The sequence below is a fragment of the Zea mays genome, chromosome 7, assembly GCF_902167145.1.
Source record: "Zea mays cultivar B73 chromosome 7, Zm-B73-REFERENCE-NAM-5.0, whole genome shotgun sequence".
NCBI lineage: Eukaryota > Viridiplantae > Streptophyta > Magnoliopsida > Poales > Poaceae > Zea > Zea mays.
Window position 1 is genome coordinate 5,580,140 of NC_050102.1, and position 24,935 is coordinate 5,605,074.

The following is a 24,935-nucleotide window of genomic DNA, read 5'->3' on the forward strand; positions in this document are numbered from 1 at the left end:
TATATGTTTGTACTGCATGCAGCATTGGTGTTTCTTTGCTACTCCCTCCGTCCCAAACCCAAGATACAGTTCTTTCTAACCCTTTTTTGTCCACATTTGAATAAATATGGATATATATATATATACAAACTACATTCATAAATTGACTAATGAACGTATGTTTGGTCTAAAACGAATAATTCCTTCATTCCAAAATATAGTTCTTTTTAACCATCTTTTTTTTCCGTCCACATTATATTGTTTTTTTCCAATGTATTTAGCTAGTACGTATATATATCTTTTATAGTCATACTCCAGCAATAATTTTATATGCTTCCTAGATGGGAACCTATGAATAGGGCCGGGTTTGCTATCTACTACTGTACTGTAGTAGCTAGTGTTACTTTATTCTCTTGCAATTGGATATAATGCCTGGAGATTTGTGAGATGGCCCTCTTTACAAGAAAAGTGGCATCGCCTTGCATGCATGCACATTCATGCGTGATCATAAACAAATACTGAAAAGAGAGCCGGCCTAAACATCACCTGAAACAATATCTTACACACAGGTACGGTAGCTAGGGGTTCGATAGTTCTTGCAAATGTAAAGTTGTTACAAACACTATTTTAGTTTTTTTACTTGACAATTTAGATACTAAAATGAAATGAAATAGAGCAACTAAAAATTATTCTGTAGAAACTAAACACCCACTTAGTTTTCTATATGTGGCCCGCACAGTACGTGTAGGTTAAGATCCATATGCACTACCACTGGACCTGCACTTAAGTATTTTTGCTTGTTGGATAACTGAACTAATGCTGGAATATAATGGAAGGCGCGCGGTGGCGATCGATGCAAAGGCATGAGCACGAATTCAAAGACAGCATGCATGCATGCATACGGGAATTCAGGGCCTATATATGTTTGTTCCATTATTCTCGTCGAGAGTTGAGATCAGACGAGCTAATTTCTTAGCTAAGTATTTATAATTTGTGCTATATAGCCTATAGTTTTGATTAAACTTGAGATATTTTAACTTGTCAAGAAAGAAAAGCAAAAATAATGGCTCATAAACGAACTCTGCAGTCTGGGAGCACGGACCGATGGCAGAGCCCGCGAGCGCACCTTGCGACCGCGGTGGCGACTCCAACTCGGAGCCGCCCGACGCCGATCTCCGGCAACCCCCCGCCAACCAACGCCCACCACCCACCAACCTAGGCCTCACGCCCCACGCCGTGCCGCGCCCCCGAGCTCCTCGCGCCGGTGCCGTGCCGCTCGTTCAGGGGAACCTCCGCCCAGGTGCATGCATGCAGGGATGGCTCCTCGCCAACTTCCACTCCGCCGCCACCCTAGGTTCGATCTGCCCCCAGAGCCCGGCTCACCTCTGGTTGACCCCGTCGTCCCTCCTCCCGCACTACAACACCAACTTCGTCCGCAACGCGGCAAACTACCTCCTTTCTGTGCATCCGGATCGCCTGCGTGTTGTGTGTGTGCGTCCGTGGGTATTTAGGGTGTCGGTCGCCAGTCAGAATATTGCGAACGTCCTTGTGACCAGGGGTCCCCTTGTCTTAGCATCCTCCGTGCTCATCCCGCACCACTCCATGGTCTCGGCAGTGCTTGCTGTTGATCGCCTTGCGAAGTCACCCGAGGTTGACGATGGCGTCTTCAATGCAGCCCAACCACCCCCTGTGCTACCGTCGTTGTCGCCCACTCCTTCTACTGTGGCCGGACAACGCAAAATCTACAGAAATACGATCTCCTCTGGCTGCGCCGCGGTCTCTGCCAGGGGAGGAATTACACGTCTTGTCTCACCTGCCCCCGCTTTGCTGCCCCTTCCCATCCCTGCTGTCGCCCGTCCCGCGACACCCGCTTCATCCGGGGACAGCGCCCCCTTCCTTAAAGCGGTGCTCTCTCCCGCCAAAGCCCCCCCTCGCCCTCCACCCCCCCGCCACCCTTTCAGCCTCCCTCCCGCTACCTCACGCTGCTATCGTTGCCTCGCGTCGGACCACCAGGTTCGCGACTGTCGCGACCCTGTCCGCTGCCGTGGTTGCGGTCGCCTCGGTCATCGGCAAAAGCTCTGCCCGATGCCGATCGCCCGGGTGTTAACCCCCCACCCCCGACGCCGCCCCTCCATCCCCGCGCCTGCCCGTCGTGTTCCCGGGTCAGCTGTCCCCTTCCCTGTGGAGGAATCGCTGACGACGGCCGCGACCGCCCCCGCCCAGCCGCTGAAGCTCGCCACCCCCATGTCAACCTCCCTCCCCCCCGCTACGCCGCAGCCCGCCAAACTGGCACCACACCCTGACTGCCGTGTCTGCGCGGCAGCGGCAGCGGTGTTGCCCCGCCCACTCACCTCCACCGCCCAAACCGTTTCCCCACCCCAGTGCTTTGACATTCGCATGGTCGTCCGTGGTGGGAAGAACCCGCTTGGCCGGGAGCTGTCGTCGCCTTGCTCGTCCGACGGCGGTCGGTCCCCCCCTTCCGCCCCGAGCTCTCCTGATGCTGCGCCGGGCCTCCTCGGCCCGCCTCCCTTTCCGCTTGGCTCCTCCGGGGCCCCTGCTTCCTCCGGGGGCGACGACAGCACCCCCAGCTGGGAAGGCCGGACACACTTCTTTGAAGCCTGGCTGCCCCAGGGTGATCTTCTCCTGAAGAATCGCTTGGCGTTCGCCTTCCTAGACAACCCTGCGACCATCCCGGACATCTCTGCCTTCGTCGGCGCCGCTCTCGGGTCTGCGTGCCCCGACATTCAGGTCGAGCTCCTCCCATCCACTCGGGGGGTCAAGCTTCTGCGGTTCGACAACAACTCCGATCGGGAGCGGCTCCGGGGGCTCAGCCCCATCACCTTTTGTAACACCCGGATTTTAGGGGTCCAAAACCCGGGCGCTAACATAAACACCAGGTATGCTGGGACCAAGTCTCATACATATGATGTATAGTGGCACAGGATCGAATGTCACATCTTTATATACAACAGGAGTTCTGTACAAAATAAATAATTACATTATAAGGAGACAACGGTCCAGCAACCCAAAGTTGACTGGGAGACGACGACCTAGACCTCTCACGAACTCATCACAGCATCCTCCATGAGCATCATCCTGCAGTACCTGGTCTTGACCTGTGGTGTATGTGAGACAGCAAGAGTGAGCTCACATACGTTCATCGCTCAACAAGTTGTGGGGAATAATGTGTATGAACCCGCCAAAGGTGGGAGCTCACGTGAAGTGTAAGGCTTACCAAAGAAGATGGTTAGAGCTGAGCATTGCTTTTAAAGTTGGTCAAAATTTTATTAGCAGTTACTAAGTATAAGTAAATACCAAACCCAATTAAGTAATAGAACAAAAGTAACAACACCACCTGCAATGCAATGCATATGACAAATTGAATTTAGTTCCATAAATTAATCATGTGAGGGTCCGAGCCGCTCATGACCGTGAGCACGGCTAGTATACCAGTTTTACACTCTGCAGAGGTTGCGCATCTTTACCCACAAGTCGTGTATCCCATGTCGCCAGGGTTTGCAAGGCCCTAAGACACTTCCGAGGTGAATGGCTAGGGATCCACTACGAGGCCTTTACAAAGTTCCACTAGCTTCCGAAAACCCGCTACAGTTTATAGGAAGATCCAGTACAGGAATCCCTTGCAGGACCGCCATCGCAGCAAAATCCTCCCGAGGGCACTTCCCGCACTGACCTCTCCCCTACTGCCCTTGCCCCTTTCGGGTAAGGTAGTCTTCCACTAGCTTTCCTAATTAATCAGCCAAGGGCGTCCCATTAAACCCTTGTGGTAGCACTGTTTTCCCGAGTGGTTCTCCATGTTCCAATTAACATAATGATCTTAACATGAACCATAAATAACAACTGATAACAAAAGTATAATCATGAATAGTGTAATCTTCATACCCAAAACCACATATAGCACTAGCAAGTACTACCCAGAAAGTTCAGTGGTAAACAAGGTATGAAGATAGACAAACTAGGGTAACCTATTGGGTCCCATCAAAATTAACCTATGCAGATCATTATGATTAATTAGAACATGAGTAGGTGAAAAGAAGTGATCAAGGGCACAACTTGCCTGGGCCTTGAGAATCCAGGTACCAGGATGATCTTCAGGTGACACGTGACCTCACTGCTAGTCGTAGCAATTCAAACAAACATGGTATAGGCAAAATTAACATTACACCAAACATAAGAACAAAATACACATTAATAATCTACATATTAAAATAAGATCATAGGAACAGGAATCATTAATTTTGGAGTTATAGATTTTAAGTTATGAATTTTCAAAGGTTTTATGTGTTTAAAATGAATTAAGTGAGAGAGTAAATTTCTAATTGTTTTCATGACAAAACAGAGGCACTAAATGATGAAGAATATTATTACAAAATTTTAGAAACTGGAATGGTTCAATTTGGAGTTAAAATGAATTTTCTATGAATTATCTAAGTTCTAGCAATTATTTTCATATTAAAAATCCATTTTCTATTTTATTTATTCAATTTAAACGAGTTCTGGACTGGGCCTCAATTATAAGAAAACCGCAGGGGGTTCAGCGCAAGAAACCCGAGACACGGGGAACAGTGCCCGAGGGACGGCGGGTTTATTCCGTGAAAGCCGAAGGGCTCTTTAGCAAAAGATCCCGGCCGAAGGGGTATCAAGAATCCAGGGCCGTCCGATCTTGAATCAAGGGACCAGATTAGATCTTCCCCCCGACCGAACCGGTACGCACCGTGAGTCGCACGATTAGAGATCAACGGCTGGTATTTAATGGGGCGAAGGGGTATCCCTACGATCTAATCTCGACCGCACAACGAGATCCAACGGTCAGGAGCCCTTCCCCCAATTCCCAGCATCCCGAGCGGCGGCGGTGGCGCACCCACGGCGGAGCTTCGCCGGCGAACGCGCAATCCGGTGCCAAACCACCCCGAACTAGAAATTAATCGGTGCAAAACCAAGAGGGGAAGATAGTGAATCTACAGAGAGGGGTCTCACCGGCGATTGAAGGGGGCTGCAGTCCCGCCCACGGAGGAGAGCGGATTCACGGCGGAGCTTGCACGACGACGAGCAATTCCCGCCCCCGAGAAGGCCCCCAACGTCGACCGAAACTTCGTATGGTTGCCCCGCAACGTCGCCGAGCCAACCCGGTCCCGATCGAAGGACTAAATCGCCGGTTGGACGAAAATCCTCGCACGGCGGACTTCTTCTTCTCTCTTTCTCGGTTCTTCAATCACGCGCCGGCAATGGGGCTTCCGTTTCGGATGGGACGAGGAGGAGGGGTCGCGGAGCTTCGGCTTTATACCCAAGGAGCGACCCGCGGCCGTTGCACGGAGGCCGAGAATCCACGGCGAGTTTGGCGGAGTCCGCGCGGCGCGATCGGCAAGCTGTTGAAGACGAGCCCGACATGCGGACCCCGCGGACCAGAGAGAGGGAGGGAGGAGCGAGCGCGGGTAAGAGACTGGGCAGGGGGCCCCACATGTCAGCGAGTAAGCGCGGCGCGGCGGGGAGCGAAGTTGGGCCGCGCGGCGGGATAGGGTTAGTGGGCCGAATGGGAGGTATGGCGGCCCATGAGGCTGATTTCGTTTTATTCTTTTTATTTTCTGTTTTCTTTTCTTCTTTTTTTTCTTTATTTTCAAACCCAATTTGAGTTCAAGTTTAAATTCAAACTTGTGGCAAATTCACTTTCAGATTAATAGTAAAATTTGGACATACCTAAGAGTGTGATGAATTTATAACTTTGTTTTGTTTTGTATAATATTTCTTTCTCTCTTTCCTATTTCCAATTCAAACCAAGCCAAGTTTTAAATTCTAGATTTCAAATTTATGCATAAGTTAAACTTTCACATGATAATTACTACATAGTGTTTCTTCATTTATTTTATTATGAGTATTTACCTTTAAAAAGGGTGAATTATAAAGTTTTAATTATTTATCAATGGTATTTTGCTCAGATTTCTTCTATCAATCCCAAATTCAGAATTTGGGTGTTACAAATCCTACCCCCCTTAAAAATAATCTCGTCCCCGAGATTAGTAAGAGGATGTAGAAGAAATTGTTTGTAGTCTATGGGTTAGTTTCTAATTGATTTTAATACCAAAACTCTTCTCTCTTTTTTTTATATCACAAATTATCAGGTGATTAGAAAAGCATGGGTATATATGGGTATAGCCACTTTATTATGCAGGATAAATGATATCTTTAAAGCATATATAGTTTTGGGTAAGGAGTGGGGTAAGAAAAGACTCCATCCAAGATTTGTGGATCTTGACTCCGTTGGCGATTCAACTTGATCTTTGAAGTCTTGAGTTAATGCTTATCCTTCTTTGATGTGGTTGGTCTCCTTTGGCCTTTCTTCTTGGAGTTGCCATCCGAGTTAAGGACATATGGTTAAGATATATGTGAGTAGGATGGATTATGTGTAGGTTAAAAGTTTGTTTGTTATTAGGTGAGAATAGAAAAGTTATACCATTCATCATGGCCCTATTGGTTAGATCAGATCTCATGCATGTGGGTGAGTGGGTTTAAGGCACTAGTTGAGGGGTATGGACTTATCTCTTATACTAGTATTAAGTAACTTACTCTAGATTAGATCATAATAGATTAGATGGAATCTAGATTAGATTGGTATGACTAGTTTGACTAGTTTAGGTTAGATAGATCTACTAGGGTAGGATACATGTTTAGAATCTTTTGGGATAGGATGGATCATTAGGTTAAAAGCTCTATTAGGTTAACACCGAGGGATCATGCATCTATTGGATGGGTAAGGTAGTTGCATATGTATATGGTCAAGTTAATCTAGGGCATCAATTTTAGGTTAGATTGGTATAACCAGATTAGACTAGATAGAATCTCATTAATTTTAATTAGGTCATGGTTGTTATTCTAGAGGGGAATAAATATTCAATTTAGGGCAAGATGAATCCATAAGATAAGATAGAGTCTTTCGAGGTCAGTTAGATTTATTAGGATAGGATAGAATCTTTTCAAGATAAGATGAGTATCTTTTAAGATGAGATAGATCTATGAGTGTAGGATAGAATTTTTTTTAAGATGAGATGAATCTATTAAGATAGGGGAGAATCTTTTAAGATAAGATGAATTGGTTAGAATGAGATCTTTTAGGATAAGATAAATCTCTTAAGCTAGATAGGTTCCAAATGGGATAATTTAGGTTGCCTAGTTATTTTATAAATATATTTTTATACCTATGTGTATATGCAGATGTAATTGTGGACATTACTCCACAACCCATCACACTCAATCAAAGATCCAAATCAGACAGATATCATAAGAACAAACATTCAAGTGCATAGATAAAAATAGTTTTGTTTTTGTTCCTAAGATTAGGTCTCCTATTCCTAAAGGTCACTTTAGGCACTGGATTTCAAAGTGTGAAATCCACATTTGTCCTTAGAAAGAAAAGATAAGAATAATCAGAGTAAGCGGAAATAGATGAGAAAAGATTAAGAAAAGTTTAGAAAAGAATCAGAGCAGCAAAGGTAAGTAAATAATGGTTGTCCAGTTCTATCTAGGTTTCGTCCTACAGTCAACATTCCTCTGATACCACTTCTGTAACACCCGGATTTTAGGGGTCCAAAACCCGGGCGCTAACATAAACACCAGGTATGCTGGGACCAAGTCTCATACATATGATGTATAGTGGCACAGGATCGAATGTCACATCTTTATATACAACAGGAGTTCTGTACAAAATAAATAATTACATTATAAGGAGACAACGGTCCAGCAACCCAAAGTTGACTGGGAGACGACGACCTAGACCTCTCACGAACTCATCACAGCATCCTCCATGAGCATCATCCTGCAGTACCTGGTCTTGACCTGTGGTGTATGTGAGACAGCAAGAGTGAGCTCACATACGTTCATCGCTCAACAAGTTGTGGGGAATAATGTGTATGAACCCGCCAAAGGTGGGAGCTCACGTGAAGTGTAAGGCTTACCAAAGAAGATGGTTAGAGCTGAGCATTGCTTTTAAAGTTGGTCAAAATTTTATTAGCAGTTACTAAGTATAAGTAAATACCAAACCCAATTAAGTAATAGAACAAAAGTAACAACACCACCTGCAATGCAATGCATATGACAAATTGAATTTAGTTCCATAAATTAATCATGTGAGGGTCCGAGCCGCTCATGACCGTGAGCACGGCTAGTATACCAGTTTTACACTCTGCAGAGGTTGCGCATCTTTACCCACAAGTCGTGTATCCCATGTCGCCAGGGTTTGCAAGGCCCTAAGACACTTCCGAGGTGAATGGCTAGGGATCCACTACGAGGCCTTTACAAAGTTCCACTAGCTTCCGAAAACCCGCTACAGTTTATAGGAAGATCCAGTACAGGAATCCCTTGCAGGACCGCCATCGCAGCAAAATCCTCCCGAGGGCACTTCCCGCACTGACCTCTCCCCTACTGCCCTTGCCCCTTTCGGGTAAGGTAGTCTTCCACTAGCTTTCCTAATTAATCAGCCAAGGGCGTCCCATTAAACCCTTGTGGTAGCACTGTTTTCCCGGGTGGTTCTCCATGTTCCAATTAACATAATGATCTTAACATGAACCATAAATAACAACTGATAACAAAAGTATAATCATGAATAGTGTAATCTTCATACCCAAAACCACATATAGCACTAGCAAGTACTACCCAGAAAGTTCAGTGGTAAACAAGGTATGAAGATAGACAAACTAGGGTAACCTATTGGGTCCCATCAAAATTAACCTATGCAGATCATTATGATTAATTAGAACATGAGTAGGTGAAAAGAAGTGATCAAGGGCACAACTTGCCTGGGCCTTGAGAATCCAGGTACCAGGATGATCTTCAGGTGACACGTGACCTCACTGCTAGTCGTAGCAATTCAAACAAACATGGTATAGGCAAAATTAACATTACACCAAACATAAGAACAAAATACACATTAATAATCTACATATTAAAATAAGATCATAGGAACAGGAATCATTAATTTTGGAGTTATAGATTTTAAGTTATGAATTTTCAAAGGTTTTATGTGTTTAAAATGAATTAAGTGAGAGAGTAAATTTCTAATTGTTTTCATGACAAAACAGAGGCACTAAATGATGAAGAATATTATTACAAAATTTTAGAAACTGGAATGGTTCAATTTGGAGTTAAAATGAATTTTCTATGAATTATCTAAGTTCTAGCAATTATTTTCATATTAAAAATCCATTTTCTATTTTATTTATTCAATTTAAACGAGTTCTGGACTGGGCCTCAATTATAAGAAAACCGCAGGGGGTTCAGCGCAAGAAACCCGAGACACGGGGAACAGTGCCCGAGGGACGGCGGGTTTATTCCGTGAAAGCCGAAGGGCTCTTTAGCAAAAGATCCCGGCCGAAGGGGTATCAAGAATCCAGGGCCGTCCGATCTTGAATCAAGGGACCAGATTAGATCTTCCCCCCGACCGAACCGGTACGCACCGTGAGTCGCACGATTAGAGATCAACGGCTGGTATTTAATGGGGCGAAGGGGTATCCCTACGATCTAATCTCGACCGCACAACGAGATCCAACGGTCAGGAGCCCTTCCCCCAATTCCCAGCATCCCGAGCGGCGGCGGTGGCGCACCCACGGCGGAGCTTCGCCGGCGAACGCGCAATCCGGTGCCAAACCACCCCGAACTAGAAATTAATCGGTGCAAAACCAAGAGGGGAAGATAGTGAATCTACAGAGAGGGGTCTCACCGGCGATTGAAGGGGGCTGCAGTCCCGCCCACGGAGGAGAGCGGATTCACGGCGGAGCTTGCACGACGACGAGCAATTCCCGCCCCCGAGAAGGCCCCCAACGTCGACCGAAACTTCGTATGGTTGCCCCGCAACGTCGCCGAGCCAACCCGGTCCCGATCGAAGGACTAAATCGCCGGTTGGACGAAAATCCTCGCACGGCGGACTTCTTCTTCTCTCTTTCTCGGTTCTTCAATCACGCGCCGGCAATGGGGCTTCCGTTTCGGATGGGACGAGGAGGAGGGGTCGCGGAGCTTCGGCTTTATACCCAAGGAGCGACCCGCGGCCGTTGCACGGAGGCCGAGAATCCACGGCGAGTTTGGCGGAGTCCGCGCGGCGCGATCGGCAAGCTGTTGAAGACGAGCCCGACATGCGGACCCCGCGGACCAGAGAGAGGGAGGGAGGAGCGAGCGCGGGTAAGAGACTGGGCAGGGGGCCCCACATGTCAGCGAGTAAGCGCGGCGCGGCGGGGAGCGAAGTTGGGCCGCGCGGCGGGATAGGGTTAGTGGGCCGAATGGGAGGTATGGCGGCCCATGAGGCTGATTTCGTTTTATTCTTTTTATTTTCTGTTTTCTTTTCTTCTTTTTTTTCTTTATTTTCAAACCCAATTTGAGTTCAAGTTTAAATTCAAACTTGTGGCAAATTCACTTTCAGATTAATAGTAAAATTTGGACATACCTAAGAGTGTGATGAATTTATAACTTTGTTTTGTTTTGTATAATATTTCTTTCTCTCTTTCCTATTTCCAATTCAAACCAAGCCAAGTTTTAAATTCTAGATTTCAAATTTATGCATAAGTTAAACTTTCACATGATAATTACTACATAGTGTTTCTTCATTTATTTTATTATGAGTATTTACCTTTAAAAAGGGTGAATTATAAAGTTTTAATTATTTATCAATGGTATTTTGCTCAGATTTCTTCTATCAATCCCAAATTCAGAATTTGGGTGTTACACCTTTGAGGGCGTGTCCCTCTCCCTTGAGCGCCCTGAAGAAACCTCCAACAGATTCATCCGCTCCCCCGAATGGTTGGCTCTGGTGGCCCTCACTGACTTCCCTCCAGAGCAATGGTTCGAGCCCTCTATCCGTCGCTGCTTCACGGCGGGGGCTGAAGTCCTTGAGATCAACCCGGAATGCCTCGATGGCCACAACTTTGGCCCCCTTCAGCTGGTTCTGGAGGTGAATCACTACCTCGATATACCTTATGAGATCCTGGTTTCCGAGCACTGTGGCCTTTCTCGCGAAGGCAGCTTGGTTCAGGTTATGCCCCTCCGGATCTGGCCTCGGTCAGCGCAGCTGGACCCCAACGGCCGCCTGATCCCTTTCTTCCACCACCCACCCCCACCCCCCAACTCCTTGTTGCAACTCGGCAGGTCGTCCGGCGATCAATTGGTGCAGCCCCCTACCTCCCCCCTGCCATCACCCGCCCCCCTCACCCACCCCCCCGCGCCCTCACCTGGCATCGCTCATGCTGCACAACTCCTAGCCATCGCTGCCTATTCCATAAAAAACGCCAAGTTTCACCTCTCCGCAGCGCGCCACAAAAACCGCCCGCTGCATGGTGACCATGCGCCTCGCCTTCCCGCTTTAGTGTCGCGCTCCCCCTCCCTGTCACACTATTGCGCGCTGCCTGAAATATACTCGCCTAATGCCTCGCCCATCCTCCACCCCCCCGAGCCACATCCCATGCCTCGCTGCGGCTCTCGCCCCCACAAAATACCGCCTGCTGCCACCTGCAGGAGTTCTCACCTGGCGGACAGGGCCTCCCCATCTTTTAACCATGCAACATCCAAGGCCATGCATCGCAAAGCTCTGAAGGAGTCGCTCGAGTCCTGCTCTGCTGCCGTGAAACTGGAGACAAAAAAGCACCGCCTTCTGTCCAGGACGAGCTTCCCCATCCCGGTGCCTACCCTCCGCAAGTTGGTCAGGGCTGCGGGGCTGGGCTGCATTGCTGAGAACTCCATTGGAGTGGTGCCTCTTGTTCCGGAATGATTGCTGCTCCCCCACTGATCGTCTGTTGCGGGCTCCTCTCCCGTCGAAGCTGTTGTCGGTCTTTTGCCAGTCCCTGGTCTGTTGTGTCACTTTGTAGCCCGCCTAAGTCTGCTATCAGGTTGTATGTGTCTCTGTTCGCCGTATGTCAGTGTGGTGTGTGCCCCTCTCCTGTTGTAATCGTGTGCCCAATTGGTGTCTGGTCGGTTCAGTCATGAGTCCAGTTTGTAAAAGTTGTACTGTGCTGTCTTGGAACGTCCGTGGGTTAGCCGATCCGGATAAATGCATTATCGTTCGTAATGCTATTTCCCTTGCCTCCCCCTCTGTTGCTTGTCTTCAGGAATCCAAACTTTGCGAACTAAACTGCTTCAAAGCGCGCTCCTTCCTGCCAACTAGACTTCCCTGCTTCCTCTGCATCAACACCGTGGGTTCCAGGGGGGGCATTGTGACCGCCTGGGACAGCGTCGTGTTCAGCCTTGCGTCCAGCATTTCACGCCCTTACTCCCTTACCACCACGCTCAGCTCCCCCCTCACAAACACAACCCTCACCATCACAAACGTCTACGCTCCGTCCAACCACCAAGACTCCCCAGCCTTCCTTGCTGAACTTGCAGACCTCCTCCCCAGCATCTCAGGTCCCTGGCTGTTGGTCGGCGACTTCAACTTGTTGCGAGGCGCTGCCGACAAGAACCAGGGCCACCTGGATAATCACCTTTGCTCCCTGTTCAATAACACTCTTGACTGCCTCGGTGTGGTCGAACTCCAGCTTCAGGACTGCCTCTTCACTTGGTCGAACATGCGATCGGCTCCCACTCTGGCTCGGCTTGATCGAGCCTTTGTCAACAACGACCACACCTCTTCCTTCCCCTCCACCACCCTCACCACCCTTCCCAGGCTTGCGTCCGACCACAAACCTCTGCTAGTCTCCATGTCTACCTCCATCCCAAAATCTCGAATTTTCAGGTTTGAAAACGCCTGGCTGCACCATCCACTTTTCCTCCCTGAGGTCCTCCCTGCATGGCACCAGGAGACACCCTGTCCTGACGCGGCTGGCCGGCTCGCAGGTAAACTCAAGCGCGTGCGCGCTGCGGCTAAGCGCTGGGCTAGGCAGCATAAAATACCCCCCTCCCTAATCCCAAACTGCAGGTTTCTAATTCTTCTTCTCGACTGCCTGGAGGAGCACAGGTGTCTGTCCCCCCCTGAACTGCAGGTCAGAACAGTTTGCCGAGAGCGCCTGGTTTTAGCCATCAAAACAAAAGCAACTTTCTGGAAACAGAGAAGCAAGCACCGTGCGATTGTCGAGGGGGACGCGAACACTGCCTTCCACCATGCCATTGCGACGCACCGAATGCGCCAAAATCAGATTTCAACCATCTCTGTCGGAAGCTGTGATCTGTCCAGCCACGCCAGCAAGAGTGCTGCTGTCACAGACTACTTAAGGGATCTCATGAGCTGCAAACACCGCGTCAGATGGGATTTCAGCTTGAACACACTCTACAGCGACTGTCCCCGTGCCAGTTCTGTGTTGGACGCTCCGTTCCTACAGTCTGAGGCCAAAAACGCTGTGCGTATGATGAATAAAAACAGCGCGCCGGGGCCTGATGGTTTTGGTCCCAGCTTCTACCTCGCCGCCTGGGACACAGTCTGCCCCCAAATTCTACAGCTGCTTGCAGAATTCTACACTGGGAATATTCAGCTGAACAGAATCAACCGCGCCTTTGTTGTCCTTTTGCCAAAAAAACAACGCCGCTGGCTGTCAGTGATTACCGCCCTATCTGCCTTCAAAATTGCAGCGTGAAGATCATCTCCAAAATACTCACCTCCCGGCTGCAACGTGAGATTCACAACTTTATTTCGCCAGATCAAACTGGTTTCCTCAAGGGCAGGTCAATCTCTGAAAATTTCGTGTACGCACTCGAGCTCATCCAGTGCTGTCACAAGAGGAGGGCCCCTGCCATCGCGCTTAAGCTGGACTTCGCTAAGGCATTCGACTCCGTCCACTGGGATGCTCTGCGCTGTGTCCTGCGCGCTCGTGGATTCAGCGAACGCTGGCAAGATTGGATTGATCAGCTACTCCATACATCATTGACTTCGGTGCTGCTCAATGGTTGCCCAGGACCGTGGTGGAGCTGCGGCAGGGGCCTCCGGCAGGGCGACCCGCTGTCTCCGTATCTTTTCTTGCTGGTTGCGGACGTCCTGCAAACCCTCATCAAACGGGACGGCCAGGTGAAACACCCACTTACGCCAGCGGAACCCTGTGCTGTGCTGCAATACGCGGACGACACTATGATTGTGATGGAAGGGGATCCGGTCAGCGTGCGTGCCTTGAAACAGCTACTGGACAGCTTCAGCTCGGCGACCGGTCTGTGCATAAATTTTCAGAAAAGTGTACTGGTTCCAATTCACATGGGAGAGTCTGCTGTTCAGAATTGTGTGTCTTTGCTCGGATGCAGACGTGAAGGTTTCCCACAAACATATCTAGGTCTCCCTCTCTCCCTTACAAAAATTAAGCTTCCAACCCTTGTTCCTTACATGGCAAAAACTGATAAATATTTGTCGGGGTGGCAAGCCGCTCTCCTCAATCCAATGGGCCGCCTGGTGCTGATTAACTCGGTCCTGGACAGTCAGCTTGTCTACATCATGAGTTCCCTCCAACTGTTACCAGGATTCGTGAAGAAAGTGGACAGCAAACGCCGCTCTTTCTTGTGGTCTGGGAAGGACAGTTGCGCAGGTGCAAAATGCTTGGTGGCCTGGGATAAAGTCTGCTTGGATAAGAATGAAGGGGGACTGGGCGTCACCGATCTGATGACGAGGAACACCTGCCTCCTCCTCAAATTGCTCCATAGGCTCTTCACCGCTGTGGGCTCGTCCTGGGCTAGCTGGGCCAGGGGACGCGTCTGCCTGGCTACATTGACCGGTGACCTGTCTGGTAATCACTGGATGACTCTGCGCGCCCTGCTCCCCCTCTACAGAGCGATCACTACGTGCTCGATCAAAGATGGGCGGTCGACGGCTTTCTGGTTTGATGCCTAGCACGGGGAAGATGACCTGTCCACCAAATTCCCATCCCTCTTCAGTCACGCCAAGAACCCCGAGGTCAGTGTGCGTGATGTCTTGGAAGCTGGCCTTGCTGCACACCTCGTGCCGCGCCTGACCTCGCAAGCCGTCACGGAGCGCGATGCACTACAGTTGGTCCTCGACGACGTGTTGTTGTCTAAGGCGCCGGATGTGCGTCACTGCCCCATTGCTGGCACTGGAGGTAATCTGCACACAGGGAGCCTCTACCGTGTCATGCGTTGTGGCGAGGGGATGCGCAGTGCTGAGGCTGTCTTTGTTTGGCGCAACCAGGCCCCGCCTCGGGTCTGTTTCTTTGGTTGGCTTGTCAACAACGGTCGCATCCAGTGCCGCGTTAACCTGGCCAGGAAACAAATTGTCCAAGATACCATGTGTGAGGTCTGTGGTCGAGCCCCCGAAGACACAGCGCACATCTTCCTCCACTGCGGCTTCGCTTCCAGTTTCTGGGGTGCTCTGGGAATTACGATTGCCTCAGACTGCAGCAACGTTCTGCTGAGCCTGCTTCGGCCGTCCGCTATCCCTGCGAAACACTACAACATGTTTATTCTCCTCTGTTGCTGGCAGCTTTGGAAGCGCAGAAATGCTGTGGTGTTCCGTGGGGAAAGATCCCCACTTGCGGCTACCATGCTGTTGTGCCGCTCTGAAGCCGGTTTTTGGAGGTCCAGGCTGCGGCGTGAGGACCACCAGATCGTGGCTGCCTGGTGTCGCGTTTTACATGTAACGTAGCGTTACCATTTGGATGTAATCTATGTAACCCATATCCCCCTTGCTGTACTATCAAATAGGCGATTTGGCCGCAATAAGCAATGCAATTCAGGTGGGGATCCTATCCCCCCGGTGATATTCAAAAAAAAAAATAATGGCTCATACAGATGCAAATTAAACCCCATCTCGACTCCCTTTTTACCTCCTCCCTGTCCTCCTTTGTACATCATACGACAGAGGACATTTCTTCTTTGATTCTACTACCAATTAATAACAACAGTCTCTACAGCTCTAGCTAGATTTATTCTTGGTTTGTGATCAAATGTACAACAGTACCTTTTGTTATGAATACAGATACCATGATGAGCCCAACAGTACCTTTTGTTATCATAACATTTATAGGTTTTTTCTTTCATAAATTCAGTTGGTTTGTCGTTTATTTATATATAACTGTCTGGCCCCAGCAGGCAGCAGCAGCCACCCTGTGGTGTGTAGTGTGGTGTAGTACAAGCTGCCATTGCATGCATGAGCATGATGAATCGAAGGAGGGGAGGGGAGGGGACACATGCATTCAAGCGCAGCCAGGCTCACTTCTTCTCTCTCTGTTGATCCAATTGCCATAGCGCGCGCGGCCGGCATCTTTGCTTTGCTTGCCGGATCGGAGCCGAAGGAGAGAAAAACATGTGCTGCTGCTGTCTGACGACCCTGCTGGCAACAATGCATGGTACACAACAACTGATGATGCTCTTTCCAGGGTACGTAGGGCAGCATTATTGTACGGTTCAGTTACAGCATGAAATGTTCACAAAAGATATATAGGTGTATTCTTTTTGGTATATGGTAGAAGGGATTAATTGCTAGCTGTAAGAATTAAGGAGATCGTTGTATTGTAGATTCGAAGTCGTTTAAGGTAGTGTTTGGTTGAGGAGCCAAGTATAACGGAGCCGTTCCATCCCTGATTCTAGGAACGGAGCCGCTCTGTTCTGTGTTTGGTAAACTGGAACGGAGCAGCTCTGTTTTTTGTTTGGTTGCAGAGTGAACTGGAACAGAACGGCTCCATCCTTTGTTTGGTTGAAGAGTCACTGAAGTAGTCATTAGCATGACATACAAGTTCATCACAACATGCATATATTTGACATGATAACATATAAACCACAAGTCATCACAACACTCATATAATCCAAAGTGCCATGTTCATGCATACAATTAGCATGACATACAAGTTCATATCACCTAAAATGAAGTATTCCCAAAGTGCCTTGTTTATGGATACATAGAAGCATGACATACAAGTTTATGTCACCCAAAATGAAGTATTCCTAGCAAGCCTACATATTACCATTAATGAACTCAGTAAGCATACTAAGCTTGTACAGCAATGGCACCTCCACAAACCCTTGTGCAACATTAGGATTGTTTAGCAAATAAGGATAGTACTTAGCCTTGTGCTCAAGCTCAAAACCAGGAAGACTATCCACAGCTTCAAACAAACCTGGTGGCAACGCTTTCTTTGATGCAGCATCTCGTATAGCACAAGCTATGGTTTGAGTACCAAGTTCAAAGGCGTGAACCAAAGGATCAACTACATTTTCATCCTTCTTAGCTCTCTTGGAGGGCCTATTGCCTGAACCCGCTGTGTCTTCTTTGTCAATGGAAGTACTTGATGGTGTTCCAACATTCATCTCATCCTCTTCAACATCAACAGCAAGAGGTTCACTTGAGGTCTTCACAAATTGACCTGTTGCAACACTATCACCGAAGATGGTAGCTAGATTTCCATAGTATGGAAGAGGCTTGTTTATGTACTCATCATCACCCTTGTTGATCTCCTTTCCATTCTCATCCTACCATTGGACAAACAAATTTTTTAGTCCAGAGCATTAATAACAAAAGAAAATGTACAACAAACTTATTACCTTAAAATTACTTGTGTACATCTCATGGTCATATTGGATGATAAAGTTCTCTTCATCCCAGTTAGCACCACTCTTGCTCCTAAGTTGGTTGATCCTAATGTACTTTTTTTCAATGTTTTCAAGTGGTTGCCAATTTGTTCAGGAGTTCTATTGATCTTAAAATGATTGTTCAAAGCTTTAGCACAAGCACTGAGATGAACTCTTTTGAAACCAGTTGATGTTTTGGAACCATCAGCAACAAGGTTAGCAAGAAACTCTTGCACAAAAGCTTTCTGACTTACTGTCCAAACAGTTCCACCTTTAACCTCTCCTTCCATTATATCCAGCTTTAAATGAAACCAAATAATACTAAATTTCAGCAACAAACAAAATGGTACATATAGTCATACAAACAAAATGGTACATAGAGTCATACAAACAAAATGGTACATAGAGTCATACAAACAAAATGGTACATATATGGTTTACAGACTCATGGTGCATTAGAATAATATTGTTGACGGTCTTGCCACATGGCATTTGCAAGTTCTTGCCTAAAATTAACCATGAAGGCATGTTCTGTTGCTTGTCCATGTGTTGATGTTTGATGGATAATGCCAGGGAGGTCATCATTTTCGGCTATAATGAAATCATCACCGCCATCTTCTATGACCCAATTATGGATAATGCAAGCAGCAATAACAACTTCTACTTGGGTAGGGAATGGAAAAAATGGTATTGCATCATCAAGAATTTTGAATCGCCTCTTCAAAGAACCAAATGCACGTTCTACTGTTACCCTGAGAGATGAGTGCCTAAGGTTGAACAATTCCTTCTCATTTTGCACCGGGTTGCTGCCCCACTCATTCAAGTGGTACCTCACACCACGATATGGAGGCAGGAAACCCGGCTTGGCTCCATATCCGGCATCAACTAGGTAGAACTTGCCTAAATCATATAAGGGGACAGTAGTCATTATATACTCAAATGAGCTACTCAAATGATCTACTCAAATTTTATTGTACCTTGAGGAACACGAAGACCATTTGGCCGTTCTAAAGCATCTCGTAATATTGAAGCGTCATGGGCTGTTCCCTCCCAACCAGCTATAACACATGTGAACCGTAGATCGAAGTCTACGACTGCCATTACATTTTGTGTAGTGTAACTCTTCCTACCACGAAATGCAGGTTCCAATTCCTTAGGAACAGACGCCCGAATATGTGTTCCGTCGATGGCCCCAATACAATCCTATTTTAGCATTACAATGACAATATGTAAGGTCTCAACAGTCTACCTATAATCAATATAATTTGGGAAACAAACCAAACACTACCTTAAAATAAGGATCCCAGCGTGGGTTCCCTTGAATTTTAGATGGTGTCGTCGATGATGGTGGCTTAATGAAGTCAGTGCGTAGCTCTCCAATTGCATGAAGCACTTTATTGAAGTACCGACTAACGGTTTCCCCGGACCTACCAAAATTAGTGGCAACTACTCTATTCCTAACATTATGGCCAATTGTGTGTAAAAACATAGCAACTTGTTGCTCAACACACATGTGTGTAGTGTCTTGTAATAAACCTCGATCCCTAATAAGTTTACAAAAGCGAAAGAACGATGCTCTACTAAGCCTAATCATATTGACACAAGTAACATCATTCTTCCAAATTTTATCATTGAGATACTCAGTTCGCTTCCTATCCCTCTCATCAATTGGAGCATAAGTAATTTGTCCTACGGGTGCATGACCATGTCGTTTTCTCTTTCAAGCTCTAATAACAATTGCCATCATCGAAAGAACCACATGAGCAGCAGCTACATAGACTAGAAAATCATCGCCCTCATCCATCTATATGACAACAAAAAATACATAACCAATTCACAACACATGAAGATAGTATATTCAAGTCAATAGAGCGGCAAATTCGTCTTACAAGTATACCTTAGGTGCAGTTGTTCTTGGCTCTCCTTCTTTGTGCAATCAATCTGATTTCCAATCAACAAAGAGTGAATTAGTTTACAATCAACAAAAAATAGACACAGGGATAGGCGCTGCCAGAGGGAGAGACGCAGGGAGAGAGCCATGGCTGCGCAGATCAACCCGCGGGGAGAGCAGGCGCGCGCGGCGCGGCCAGCCAGCAGAGAGCAGATGCCCGCGGGGAGAGCAGGCGCACGCGGCAGAGAGCAGCGCGCGTGGACAGCCAGCGGAGCTCTTGCGCGCGGCCAGCCAGCAGTGGCTGCGCAGATCAGCCCGCGGGGAACCCTTGCGCGCGGCCAGCCAGCAGTGCACCGTGCAGATCAGCCCGCGGGGAGGGAGGGCCGGGCACCGCAGAGCACATGCGCGCGACCAGCAAGCAGATGCGCGCGCGGCTAGGGGATGTCGGCGGCCAGCAGAGGGAGGGGTGGCGGCGGCCAGTAGGGAGAGAGGTAACGTACCTGAGTTTCCAGCAGAGAGAGCGGTGAGGAGAGCGGACTGGAATGGAGCGGCTCTGTCCTCTCGATTTTTTGGAGCGAGATGGTTCCGGATCTGAAGAGAATATTCCCTAATTGGAGCCGTTCCGTTCTAGTTCCTTTGTAACCAAACAACACCAAAACTGGGACGGAACGGTTCCGTTCTACTTGGCTCCTCAACCAAACACTACCTAAGATATATATTTTTTAGACAATGGAACAAGGCCCCGTCTCTGTGTTCCCGCACACACATATATAACGTTATGTTATTACAGAATCTGGTCTACCGGTGTTGACGCCTTTCCGGAGCGTCAAACACTCAACAAGAACCGTGGCGGTGCCCTCTGCACAGGGGAGGACGGTCCGCGCGTGGGGCCGGACGGTCCGCGGCCTGGTGCGAGGCGCGGTGGTACTCTCTGCGCAGGGGCGGACTGTCCGCGGCCTGGGGCCGAACGGTCCGAGGCCTGGTGCGTGGCTAGGGCTTCTCTGCCTGACGGCCGGACGGTCCGCGCCCTGGGGCCGGACGGTCCGCGCCCTGGGGCCGGACTGTCCGCGCGTACGCAGAGGCGGCGGAAGTCGCCGGCGGCGCCTAGATCTCGCTCCCGGGAGGGACCCCGTCGGGGAGGAGAGATCCTAGGTGGTGTCTAGGCTCGGGCCGGCCGACCTAGACTCCTCTAATCGACGTAGAGCCGAAGAGAGACGAAGCATTTGGGGATTGGATAGCTAAACCTAAACTAGACTAGAACTACTCCTAGGATAAAATGTAAATTGTATTGATTGAAGGTTCGATTCGTTGTTGTAAATCGGCCGTAGACCTCTCTATTTATAGAGGAGGAGGACTGGACCCGTTACAAACAAATTTCCGAGTGAATCCCGCGAATCTAGCTAACAATCGTAGCACAAAACTCGGAACCCTAAACTGCTCTGCGCACGCGCGGACCGTCCAGCCTCCAGGCGCGGACCGTCCGAACCGCAGATAGTCCGGCCTCAGGGCCGGACCGTCCGCCCTGCTCAAAATGGGCTCCAACATATGCCCCCTGCCTTTTGGTGGAGCTGAGCGAACCAAAAGCATCTTAACACGATGTGATTACATCGATTTTCTTAAGCATTTTGCCACATACTGGGATGATACTGCTTGAGGAAACGCCCATTCAAAGCCTTAGGCAAATCTTTGCCTTGTAATGTTTGTAGCAAATAGGCGTTACCAGACATCACCTGTTTCACTTTATAAGGACCCTCCCAGCTTGGCGACCATTTCCCGAACTTTCGGTCTTTATTCCTTAGAGGCAGAACGGTCTTCCACACCAAGTCTCCTACTTGAAATGATTTCGCTTTGACCTTCTTGTTGTAGGCCCTGGCTACCTTGATCTTGTCCTTTTCCATTGCTCCCAAAGCTATCATCCTCTTGTCAGTCACCTCATCAATATTATCCATCATTGAATCATAATAATCAGTAGTAGTTAAATCATTCTGTCTAGCAAACCTGACAACATTCAAACTTATTTCCACAGGCAACACTGCTTCCTGCCCATAGACAAGCTCAAAAGGAGATATCTTAGTAGCACTATGTTTAGATATTCTATGAGCCCATAAAGCTTCAGACAAAATCTTATGCCAGTGTTTAGGATTATCAGATACCTTCTTTTTTATCAAATTAATCAATGTCCTATTACTAGACTAGGCCTGTCCATTGGCCTGAGCATAATATGGAGACGAATTAAGCAGCTTAATTCTGTATAATTCAGCAAATTCACGTACCTCTTTTGCCATAAAAGAAGTCCCTTGATCTGTAGTCAAGGTCTGGGGAATGCCGAATCTATGAATAATATGCTCAGTTATGAACTCAATTACCTCCTTGTGTGTCATGTTTTTCAGAGCAACAGCTTCAGTCCATTTGGTGAAATAGTCAGTGGCAACTAACACAAACCGATGCCCTTTTGATGATGAAGGATGAATTTCTCCAATAAAGTCTAATCCCCATCCTCTGAACGGCCAAGGCTTGATGATAGGATGTAATTCGGCTGCAGGGACCAACTGTAGGTCGCCGAATTTTTGACACACTTGGCAACCCTTGTAGTACTTGAAACAATCGGCTATCATGTTAGGCCAATAAAAACCAGACCTTCGCAAGAGCCATTTCATCTTTGGAGCCTCGGTGGGTACCACAAATCCCTTCATGTACTTCGGCCATGGCCAATATAGCATCATCTGGGCCCAAGCACTTAAGCAGAACGTCGTTAACTGTTCGGCGGTAGAGTTCATCACTCATCAAGACATACTTGAAAGCTGTTCGCCGAATGTTCTTATCTGTTCTAATATTGGGATTTCACAAATAATTAAGTATAGGTGTCCTCCAATCACTTGCATCGGCTTCATTGTCAGCCGAATCAATTAAGAGAATATTTCTGGTAACTCTGGACGGTCCGACGTCACCACGCGGACGGTCCACGACCTGGGAATTTGGCTCTGCACTGGTTATCAGACTTTCAGTTTTGTGAAATCTCCCTCTCGTTATCCGATAACCTGATGCATCTTGTGCCAAATCGTTAGCTCTATGATTCTCAACTCTAGAGATATGTCGAATACTGAATTCGTCAAAAGAATGGAATATACTCCAGCATTTTTCAAGGTAACCATTTAGAGTACCATCAAAACATTGATATTCTTCTAACACTTGTTGGACAACCAGCTGAGAATCACCAAATGCCTTCACATGTTTTACTCCCATACAATTTAAAAGTTCCAAACCGAACAAAAGTGCTTCATATTCGGCTTGATTGTTAGTGCAATAAGTTTTCAATCGGCTAGAGAAGTCAAAGGAGACACTACTTGGTGAAACAAGCACAATGCCAATTCCTTGCCCTTCATTGCAAACCGATCCATCAAAATAAAGTCCAAGGAGTAATAGTGAGGTATGATATGTCTAGTTCATGAATATCATTAACCCGATGTTCTACAATGAAATCCGCTACGACTTGGCCTTTCATAGATTTCAATGGTTCATAGGCCAAGTCATATTCTATAAGTGCATAAGCCCACTTACCAATTCTACCACTCATAATTGGGTTATGCAACATGTATTTGATCACATCGGCTTGACCAGAAACAGTGCAATGACTAGACAGTAAATAACATCTACATTTGGTGCATGCATAAAACAAGCATAAGCATAACTTTTCAATAAAAGTGTACCTTGTTTCAGCATCCACCAACCTTCGGCTTAGATATGTCACCACATGTTCCTTCCCCTCAGTTTCTTGTGTCAGAACAGCCCCAATGACCTTATCCTCAGCTGCAATGTATAATCGGAATGGTACTCCTGCTCGTGGTGCTTTTAATACGGGAGCCGAAGATAAGTATTTTTTGATGAGATCAAATGCTTCTTGCTGTTCTGCCCCCCAAGCGAATTCGGCATCATTCTTAAGCCGAAGAATAGGGGTGAACGCATCAATCTTCCCGGCTAGGTTAGAAATAAACCTTCGTAAATAATTCACCTTGCCGAGAAACCTCTGTACCTCGACCTTACAGGTCGGAGGTCCCACATTCCGAATAGACTTGATTCGGTCAGGGTCTATCTCTGTACCATGTTCATGTATGACAAATCCTAAAAACTTACCAGCCGACACTCCAAAAGCACATTTACGTGGGTTCATTTTCAAACCATACTAACGCATTTTATCAAAGGCTTTGCGCAAATCAACTATATGAGAACTAAACTCAGCCGATTTGACTACAATATCATCAATGTAAACTTCCACAGTGTTTCCTAACAATTCATGGAAGATCAAATTCATAGCCCTCTGATAAGTAGCACCAGCATTTTTCAGACCAAATGTCATGACAACCCACTCAAATAAACCAATGAAGCCTGGACATATAAAGGCCGTTTTAGACGCATCTTCTTCGGCCATGAAAATCTGATTATATCCGGCATTACCATCAAGGAAGCTAATAATTCTATTTCCTGATGCATTATTGATTAATGTGTCGGCTATGGGCATGAGATATTCGTCTTTAGGAGTTGCTCTATTTAAATTGCGAAAATCAATGCATACTCTAAGCTTACCTGACTCCTTCTTCTCCACTGGCACAATATTGGAGATCCATTCTGCGTATCTGCAAGGTCTGATAAAATCAGCTTCTAGTAGCCGGTGGATTTCGTCCTTGATGCGTGGGAGAAGATCTGGACGAAATGTTCTAGCTCTCTGCTTGAAAGGTCTGAAACCCGATTTAATAGGCAGCCGATGCTCCACGATCTCTTGGCTTAATCCAGGCATCTCAGTGTAATTCCAAGCAAAGCAATCTGAATACTCCTTCAATAGACCGATCATCTCATCTCTAGGATCGGTCTCCAGGGTCTTGTTTACAAAAGTCGGCCTTGGAGTTTTACCATCTCCTATGTCAATCTCCTCCAAAGGATCGGCCGATGTAAACCCCTGTCCTAGTTTATCAAGATCTCTGAATTCCTCTATCATGCTCCCCACAGAGGAATTAGATGATCTTTGTGTGACGGTGGACTTTTCGGTCTCAGGGACCGGATCATCCGTAATACTGTCTTTTTGCTGTGATAGATGTTCGGTCTTAAAGTCCGAACCCTTTTGTGAAAGACCAGACCATCCGGCCTTGGCGGCCGAACTGTACGTGACCAAAGACTCATGAACTTTGTGTGTATTCATCATTTAACTTTATTTAGGATTTAGCTGATTCTCCATCGGCTCTAGCATTACAGGAATGAAACCTTTCTTATCTATACTTATGAATTGATAATCAGAAAAGTCTACTCCTGTGAGACATGTAGCAGTCTCATAAGTCCATAGTACAGGGGCATCGGCCACAGCGATGCAGGCCGATACATCAGCATGTACTTGTTCTATGTCATCGCCTACCCATTGTATCAGCATTTGATGTAATGTAGAAGGTATACATTGATTGGCATGAATCCAATCTCTGCCTAGGATTAAACTGTAATTTCCTTCTACATCAGCGATGAAGAATGCAGCAGCAAGGGTCTTAGTCCCGATGGTTAATTCAACGGACGTGACTCCCCTGGCTTTGATCGAACTATCAGTTCC

At 47.3% G+C, this 24,935-nt stretch overlaps 2 protein-coding genes across 2 annotated transcripts; both read right to left on the reverse strand.

Moving 5' to 3' along the window:
• Positions 1-16,842: 16,842 nt before the first annotated feature.
• On the reverse strand, positions 16,843-17,747 carry LOC109939294 (uncharacterized). The gene is made up of 2 exons (XM_020541142.1): positions 17,712-17,747; positions 16,843-17,358 (listed from the first exon to the last, which is right to left on the reverse strand). The coding sequence occupies exons 1-2, from the start codon at positions 17,745-17,747 to the stop codon at positions 16,843-16,845; spliced, it is 552 nt and encodes a 183-aa protein (XP_020396731.1).
• A 100-nt stretch (positions 17,748-17,847) lies between these two features.
• On the reverse strand, positions 17,848-19,497 carry LOC103633679 (protein ALP1-like). The gene is made up of 4 exons (XM_020541143.1): positions 19,355-19,497; positions 18,746-19,172; positions 18,435-18,660; positions 17,848-18,357 (listed from the first exon to the last, which is right to left on the reverse strand). Exons 1-4 carry the CDS (start codon positions 19,495-19,497, stop codon positions 17,903-17,905), a joined length of 1,251 nt encoding a protein of 416 aa, XP_020396732.1. The 3' UTR covers positions 17,848-17,902.
• Between the last annotated feature and the right edge of the window lie 5,438 nt (positions 19,498-24,935).

Coding starts and splice junctions, on each gene's coding strand:
- LOC103633679 (XM_020541143.1), bottom strand. CDS start 19,497: ATGGCTCTCTCCCTGCGTCTCTCCCTCTGGCAGCGCCTATCCCTGTGT. Junction 19,173..19,354: donor CAAGAACAACTGCACCTAAG/GTATACTTGTAA, acceptor AGCTTGAAAGAG/AAAACGACATGGTCATGCAC. Junction 18,358..18,434: donor TGGTCTTCGTGTTCCTCAAG/GTACAATAAAAT, acceptor TATATGATTTAG/GCAAGTTCTACCTAGTTGAT.
- LOC109939294 (XM_020541142.1), bottom strand. CDS start 17,747: ATGGAAGGAGAGGTTAAAGGTGGAACTGTTTGGACA. Junction 17,359..17,711: donor AAGGTGGAACTGTTTGGACA/GTAAGTCAGAAA, acceptor GTCCAATGGTAG/GATGAGAATGGAAAGGAGAT.